Below are 7,539 nucleotides of genomic sequence, written 5' to 3'. Positions count from 1 at the left end.
CTATTGATTGAAGATTGAAAGATACATTAACTACTTCACATCATTATAAATACTTGTTAACAGTTTTTGTACTTTTAACAGAAAATCTTAAAATTACTACACTATTGAATATTAATAAAAAGACAAAAAATATATCAAGTAGGAAACTGAAAATATAAACCTAGTCATCAGCTAATTATGTTATTTAACATGGTTTTAATAGAAATTTACATATTTACTTGGGTATTGGTAGACATTGTCAGAAATAAATAAGAGTTACTTGATGAGGTTTCATTGTACCCAATAACATTATTTATTTAAATAATCAATATTATTCAAATATTGATAATGTATATTCCATTTACAAAAACTTATGATAAATGCATAAAATCACTGCAGTCTATTCATCTTAACTAGTATTTGTCATTCACTCTCATAGTTCCGACTTGTCCGCACGCTCGCCCTTGTCTTTGTCGTTCAGAGTCTCGTACAGACAAGAGTCGTCAGTGCCCTGCAGAGCATGTTTGGTGCACAAGTGAATTTTTAACTCTACATCACCCTGATGGTTCCAGTACCAGTCCTCAATAGCATCTTCATTTTCCTCTAAAAGACTTTCACATTGAGATTTCATTTGGGTGATTTCAGCTGATGGTTTGTCCCACAATTCCAAGGGTATACCAAGATCTACCTTTACACCTTTGTCAACTAAGCCATGCAAAGTTTTAAAAGTTTGACTCATTCCTTTCGCAAACCTAGTGCTGTCCTGTCTCTCTTTGTGGATGTTGTACTCTAGAATTTTATTACAAACGCCTTCTAATGATTCTATGAGTCTTAATTCCGACTTTTGGTACTTCATTTTCTTCTTAGGTTGTACATCATCCAGTGAATATCCGATTTCGAGTACTTCGTGGACTTTACCGGTCTCCTCAAGCCGACTCTGCAGTTCCGTAGCCAGAATCTTGCAGACTTCGCATCTATTCGCATATTTTACTCCTACATCTTCTTCAGTTTTTACATCAATATCACTTGTACTCATGCACCTTGTTATAACGAACAGTAGATAAAATGCTACTTTATACATTTTATTTCAATAAAAATAAATACAACTTTGCTCCCAAAACTAATACGATTTTCGATGACAAATAATACCTACTAATGTCATTAATGTCAATGTCAATTAAGTGGTTTTTTTTTTCAAATACAGTTCGGAAATCCCAACTAATATTATAAATGCGAAAGTAACTCTGTCTGTCTGTCTGTCTGTCTGTTACGCTTTCCCGCTTAAACCTCGCAACCGATTTTGATGAAATTTGGCATAGAGATAGTTTGAGTCCCGGGAAAGAACATAGGATAGTTTTTATCCCGGTTTTTGAAACAGGGACGCGCGCGATAAAGTTTTTCTGTGACAGACAAAATTCCACGCGGGCGAAGCCGCGGGCGGAAAGCTAGTCAGTCATAAAACAAATTTACTCTAACATAATGCTACAGTTATATANGGCCCCAGCGGGCCATAGCGCAGAAAGTCGCAAGGACCTACCGCACGGTAGGGCATGCTGCGGCGTGCGTCCTCGCTGGTACTCCTCCTTGGGAGCTAGAAAGAAGGAAGACATGACTCGCGCGCAGTTTGGCCGCCGCACTCTGGACGGCATTGGTCCTGTTCTGGACCAATGATTGGAACGACCGCATGGGTTCCTCACGTTCCGTCTGGCGCAGGTGCTGACCGGGCATGGCTGCTTCGGTTCGTACCTGCATAGGATCGGGCGAGAGGAATCCCTGCTGTACCACAAATGCGGCGCGGCGGATGACACGGTGCAGCACACCCTTGCGGTCACTGCGGTCGTGGGCCGGGATCTTTCGCTTCCGAACCTGGTCAACGCCATGCTGGGAAGTGAAGGATGTTGGATGGCGGTCGCCTTCTTTTGTAAAGAGGTCATCCTTCAGAAGGAGGAAGCGGAGCGCGAGCGGCAGTACGATGTTCTCGCCTCATCGCTCCGCAGGCGGAGAAGGGGGTGGAGAAGGCGGTTGTACGACCGTTCTGCTCAGCCCCCAGGTGGAGGCCAGCAGGCCGGGGGTGCGGGTCCGCCGTATAGGCGAGCTGTCGCCGGTGATGTCGCGGAAGTCTAAGGCTACGGCTGGATAGTCGCGACACTGGGGGTGACTTGGGCGATATGACGGAACGCCGCGGAGGTTTTAGGGGTATACCCCGTCCTTTTCAGGACGGAGCAGCGCCCTTTTTAGGGCGCCCTTTTTAGGGCGCCGGGAGTCCCACACACCACCCTGTCCTCCGGCAGTGGTGACGGTGCGCAAAAGCATTTCATTTCAAAAAAAGGGGGGCCCGAAACGAGCTGTGCCTAGGGGCCCCGAGATGGTTAATCCGGCCCTGATGACACGTCTTAAAGCATGTAATATCTAGGCCACTAGGCGTTTCTGCAGGCTTCTAGTCAGAATTTCAGATCCTTGTCATTCGAGATGAGATGCCAGCAAGATCGAGAGAGGCAAACAAATACAGGAAATTGTGATAGGGGGAGCCCTGCTGGTAACATTGCTACACGAAAACATTAAAACATTGATAAGCATCGATAAGCTGAGTGTACCTACCACTCTCTATATTAGACTGGGTGTCCATAATTATTGTATAACTACAAAGCGAGTTAGCAAACTAGTATCAAGCGATTGGGGGGCATCTAGAACTATTTCAATGTACTACTCTAACAAACAGTGACTACCTACTCTCGAAGCTACACCTACTTTAGATAATACAGTAGTGTAGAAGTTAAACTGGAATATTACGAGCCACAATGCATATTTATTAGATCTTATTCAAAAATTATACGTTAGGACTCGTAGTAGTTAATATTGTGAACATCATTGCTATTTCTGTCTAACCTTGTAGAGCATATTGTAGTCTAGGTCTTCTTGGACTGTAAAATAGAAAGCTGAAAACTTCTTCCATTTTCTTTTACTTTGAACAGGTGATATTGAGTTCTTGCAAGCTTGTAGAAATTCAGTCAAATCACATTTTAATGGTATGCTTGTATCTCAAATACACATTGTGCTAGCAACCAAGCTCTCCAGTCATCATCAACAGGTTTCTCAAATGTGACTTCTTGAAACACGTCACTAACTGATTTTTCGACAAAGCCTAATTTCTTGAACATTTGTATACTGATCTCATTAGAAAGTGAAATTTTTGCTTCGAAAGTGCTCAGGTGTATGTGTTGTATTCCATAAAGTAGCATTAAAACTACAGTTTGCCAACCTAGCTTCTGTCGCCGAGCCCAATCTTCAGCAATCATAATTTCAATTTCACCTACTCCCTCAGCTTCGTCTGTTATAAATATATTTGTATCTCCAATCATAGATTCTATAAAAAAATAAAAAACAAATATAAGACTGATATTGATAAAATGCTAGCTCTTTTTACCTTAGCGAAAAATTTTAAAGCAACAAAGTTTTTTATAACTAACCTACTTCATCATTAGTTTCGTTAAATTTCTCCCGATGCAAAACTATAAAAGTACACTCTGGAAGAAAGAAATAGATATATTAATTTATACAATTTTCAAGTTATTTCGAAAGTTAGAAAGAGCAATAACCGTCTTATGCGACAAAAATTAAGCATAGAAGTTTTATGAAACATTACTATCATCATCTTCTCGCCATGATTTTTGCATCTCATATTCCTGTTCAAGTGTTAGAGGTTCAGAAGCGGTAAGTTTTTGGAGCTCCTTATTAGTCATCCAAGTGTGATATCTATAAAATCAAATGGATAAAATGTATTTTATGTGGTTAATTAAAATTGGCCAACCTATTAATAATTGAATCTATGAATTTACTTTGGTACATGGTGTTTTTCATACGGAACTAGTAGCACATTTGTGCCCACTATTTTGGTGTTACTATTAAATTTCATTTTTGTAGTTCACAAAAGAAATAATTCAATTTTACACTTTTACTTTGGTTCGCAAAAATTTTTTCCGTCTACTTTTGGTTCGACTGCTATTTTAACTTCTGTCAGTCGTATGGTATGTTGAACTCACAGATATGGATTAGAGGTTGAACTGAAATTCTTAAAATTGACTACACTGACAGTCGGTCAAATAGAACTTTCTAATTGATTGTCAAAAAAAAGTACAAACAAAATCACCGAACACAAGCAAGACGAGAAAATTAATGTAATTTGTTTTATCTTAAAGTTTTACTCGATTTTTTACGAATCAAGTAATACCTTTTTATCTTTTCAATTTACATGCGTATATTTTTACACATTTTCATTTAACATTTCTCTGAAAAGTACGTGGTGAGTACAGCAGAATATTAAACCTTATCAAACTGATTAGAGATAACAATGAATCAGCAGAGTCCTAATCAATCTTTATTTTCAGGTATTCAACATGAACCAATATGCAACAGAACGAAGGCTGACCTGGTTGTATGGCCTATTGGCCTTATTTTTAACGGTGTCAGTAGTATGCCTGGCGATTCCCTACAACCACTGGCGAATTACGTTAGACACATGCCCGTCGATAGCACTAGAGAATAATAATTGTGGTTGCATCTTATTTGGTGTGAGCACTTCACAATATTTCAATGGGGGCCATTCATCCTCTTGCTTGTATGCAATATTTGCTCCCTTGCCCATCATTGTGTATGCTATAATAATGGCTCTATTCCACATGTATAGAGTTTGCATTAATAATGTGGGCATGTATGAGGATGAGAAATCAACTACTGTGGAAGAAATGTAAGTAAAATATCACAGAGAAAATTTTCTTACATCTTACATAAATAAAGTTTTAACAATTGATGACCAATTTATTATTGTCATTCTAGTGAAGGAGAGTCCATAGTAGCAACATCCAGGGCTAGGATAAGCCACCACAATGACGCAGTGATATATTGCTGGATACCAACCTCTTGTATTGCTGCCATCTTCTTTATTTACAACTTGGGGCATGCTTCATTTATAACTGCTGGCTTCATGAGGACTTGTACACAATATAGAGGATATATTGCAAGGGTCAGTACATTATAAATTCTTCTTAGATTTTAGTATTGTCTTCAATCATTGGTAAAAATTATATTTTATGAAACTAACTGAAAGTAACATTACCTAATCATCTTAAAATGCAATACATACTCAATTTAAGTAATAACCTTACACCTACACTAATTCAACACAGGCAGTTACAATATTAGTATGCATTGTGATTCCAGGAACTTCGGGCCACTGGGGACCATGTGTCAGTGATCCACTTTCGACTGTCCTGCCAAGCCATTTTCGACTTTATGGATTACTTACAAAAGGATGCACCTAACAGTCGCCGTGGTGACTTCATAAATACTGGTGTATCGTTGCAGTTGGCACTGGTCATGTCGTGGTGTGCTGTTGCGCTGTGGTTATTGGTAGCTATCTATACGGCTCGGAGGGCTTACAAAGAAAGGGATGTTTTAACATGTTGTGGCAATTAGTAACTATCATTCATTATTTCAGATGTATAGGTAAAACAGAAAACATTTCTTGAGTAAGAATAATGTTAGTTTAAGAGATAATGTAGGTATTACATGATAGTAATCCTAGGAAATTATTATATCTTGATTTCTTGATGCACTTTTACAATGAGCTATACTTATTTAGTTATTATTTATTTAGCTTTAAATTTTTAAGTACATATCATGTATAGTACATGCATTAGCATATAGGTTTTTATGTGTCGTAATTTTAGAACAAAAATTTATCATGTTTTACTTATTATCCCCACCAAGTCGAGCAAAAAAGCGGCACGGCCGTACCATCCTTTTCTCGAAGCAATTCAGGCCATTTTCGACCCCCTGTAACTTCGTTGTGGATTAAACTAGAAGACTGAATTTTCAGTAACCATGCAGGCATTGTAAAGACACGGTATATTTCAAATTTCATTCAATTTGAACCAGTAGTTTAAGAATTATAACGGGTCAAAGTTTCTTAATTTTGTCACTCACTGACTGACTCACCGATCATCAAAATTCTAAGGCACTTCTAGCAGATCTAGAAGCTTCAAAGGACATCATCCACGTTTCATATATTTTTGGTCCAAAATCAAAAGTGCCGGCCAACAAAAAAAAGTGCTGTATTCTGACAGAATACGTCTGCCTTAGCATTTGTTACTATGGCACCAAAGCCGTAGCTCCACTGTGCGTCGAGTATTTGAGATCTAAAAGTCATCGACTATTCATACATTTTTTGTTCAAAATCAAAAGTGTCGGCCAATATAAAAAAAGTGCTTTATTCTGACAGAATACGTCCGCCTTAGCATTTGTTACTATGGCACCAAAGCTGTAGCACTTTTTACTTAGATCAAAGTCAGTCGTTTCATATATTTTTAGAACTCAAATACTACGATGCACAGTGGTGCTACAGCTTTGGTGCCATAGTAATAAATGCTAAGGCGGACGTATTCTATCAGAATACAGCACTTTTATTTTTTGGCTGGCACTTTTGATTTTGGACCAAAATGGATGATGTCCTTTGGAATATAAGTAGTGTTTGGTGTATCAATCAAGGAAAAACGAAAATATTTGGGGGCACGGCAGTGCAACCGCAAAGTCGAGTAAAATTTTTCAATTTCGGTCCAGTTTTCTAGATACATAACTGCTGTCTACAAAATACAAAAAGAAATGAGATCCCATCAAAAACAATACTTGTCAAAAAAACCAAGTCTCGCAACTCAGTTGTTCTACGGTAAAAAGTTGTGAGATCCATGTAATACCAAGTCCAGGCCAGGAAATCTTTAACGTTTTACATAAATTATTGACTTGGCCATCGCATGAAAACACGTGTAAATTAAATTATTTAGTGCGATGGCCAAGTCAATATATTTATGTAAAACGTTAACGATTTCCTGGCCTGGACTTGGTATTACATGGATCTCACAACTTTTTACCGTAGAACAACTGAGTTGCGAGAATTGGTTTTTTTGACAAGTATTGTTTTTGATGTCTTGATTTCTTGATGCACTTTTACAATGAGCTATACTTATTTAGTTATTATTTATTTAGCTTTAAATTTTAAGTACATATCATGTATAGTACATGTATTAGCATTAGGTTTTTATGTGTTGTAATTTTAGAACAAAAATTTATCATGTTTTACTTAGGGACCAGTCAGTAGTCACTATTTTAAAGAATGCAAATGAAATGCACAACGAAGAGTAATTCTTCTTAAAATAACTAAGACTGTCGCATCCGTTTTTGGGTGTTATATTTATACTTATTGTCATTTAAACCACCGTCGCGTCGTCATCGTCAAGCTATTTTATAAATATTTATGCGAGCTTTATTTGTGCCGTCCAACTTAGTTTTAAGTTACCATAGTTATACAAATGTCTAATATTTACCTTTTTTATTAAATCAATATAATATGACTCATTTTTTAATTTCATAGTGAACTAACAACGATAATATCGTTGGTTACCGACATCGTTAAAGTGAATAGGGTATTACCTTACCTACCAAATTGAATGCTTTTTAAAATATAGATTCAGACAGTAAAAAAATCCTCTAATAGGTAATAATTCGTAT

The 7,539-nt window shown here is 37.5% G+C and overlaps 3 protein-coding genes across 5 annotated transcripts; 1 reads left to right on the top strand and 2 right to left on the bottom strand.

Moving 5' to 3' along the window:
* Positions 1-263: 263 nt before the first annotated feature.
* Positions 264-1,133, bottom strand: CNPYb (FGF signaling regulator protein canopy b). The gene has a single exon (XM_028308765.1). The coding sequence runs from the start codon at positions 1,058-1,060 to the stop codon at positions 413-415; it is 648 nt and encodes a 215-aa protein (XP_028164566.1). The 5' UTR covers positions 1,061-1,133; the 3' UTR covers positions 264-412.
* A 1,844-nt stretch (positions 1,134-2,977) lies between these two features.
* Mnat9 (microtubule-associated Nat9) lies at positions 2,978-3,979 on the bottom strand. Of its 2 annotated transcripts, none has more exons than XM_028308701.1 (4): positions 3,816-3,979; positions 3,623-3,732; positions 3,447-3,503; positions 2,978-3,343 (listed from the first exon to the last, which is right to left on the bottom strand). In XM_028308701.1, exons 1-4 carry the CDS (start codon positions 3,890-3,892, stop codon positions 3,000-3,002), a joined length of 588 nt encoding a protein of 195 aa, XP_028164502.1. In that variant the 5' UTR covers positions 3,893-3,979; the 3' UTR covers positions 2,978-2,999. The 2 variants fall into 2 exon arrangements, with proteins under 2 accessions (XP_028164502.1, XP_028164503.1); XM_028308702.1 differs by having other exon boundaries at positions 3,329-3,343; positions 3,451-3,503.
* A 114-nt stretch (positions 3,980-4,093) lies between these two features.
* LOC114355753 (uncharacterized) lies at positions 4,094-7,382 on the top strand. 2 transcript variants are annotated; one of them, XM_028308762.1, is made up of 5 exons: positions 4,094-4,279; positions 4,365-4,723; positions 4,813-4,999; positions 5,197-5,742; positions 6,770-7,382. In XM_028308762.1, the coding sequence occupies exons 2-4, from the start codon at positions 4,374-4,376 to the stop codon at positions 5,449-5,451; spliced, it is 792 nt and encodes a 263-aa protein (XP_028164563.1). In that variant the 5' UTR covers positions 4,094-4,279; positions 4,365-4,373; the 3' UTR covers positions 5,452-5,742; positions 6,770-7,382. The 2 variants fall into 2 exon arrangements, with proteins under 2 accessions (XP_028164563.1, XP_028164564.1); XM_028308763.1 differs by having other exon boundaries at positions 4,116-4,135.
* The last annotated feature ends 157 nt before the right edge of the window (positions 7,383-7,539 follow it).

Source organism: Ostrinia furnacalis, unplaced genomic scaffold (genome assembly GCF_004193835.3).
Source record: "Ostrinia furnacalis isolate ACB-3 unplaced genomic scaffold, ASM419383v2 OfSCF2491, whole genome shotgun sequence".
NCBI classification, from domain to species: Eukaryota; Metazoa; Arthropoda; class Insecta; order Lepidoptera; family Crambidae; genus Ostrinia; species Ostrinia furnacalis.
Note: the sequence above shows the minus strand (reverse complement) of the source record. Positions and strands in the feature narration are given on the sequence as shown.

Coding starts and splice junctions, on each gene's coding strand:
- LOC114355753 (XM_028308762.1), top strand. CDS start 4,374: ATGAACCAATATGCAACAGAACGAAGGCTGACCTGGTTGTATGGCCTA. Junction 4,724..4,812: donor TCAACTACTGTGGAAGAAAT/GTAAGTAAAATA, acceptor TTGTCATTCTAG/TGAAGGAGAGTCCATAGTAG. Junction 5,000..5,196: donor ATAGAGGATATATTGCAAGG/GTCAGTACATTA, acceptor TTGTGATTCCAG/GAACTTCGGGCCACTGGGGA.
- CNPYb (XM_028308765.1), bottom strand. CDS start 1,060: ATGTATAAAGTAGCATTTTATCTACTGTTCGTTATAACAAGGTGCATG.
- Mnat9 (XM_028308701.1), bottom strand. CDS start 3,892: ATGAAATTTAATAGTAACACCAAAATAGTGGGCACAAATGTGCTACTA. Junction 3,504..3,622: donor ATGGCGAGAAGATGATGATA/GTAATGTTTCAT, acceptor TCTTTCTTCCAG/AGTGTACTTTTATAGTTTTG. Junction 3,344..3,446: donor CGAAACTAATGATGAAGTAG/GTTAGTTATAAA, acceptor ATTTTTTTATAG/AATCTATGATTGGAGATACA.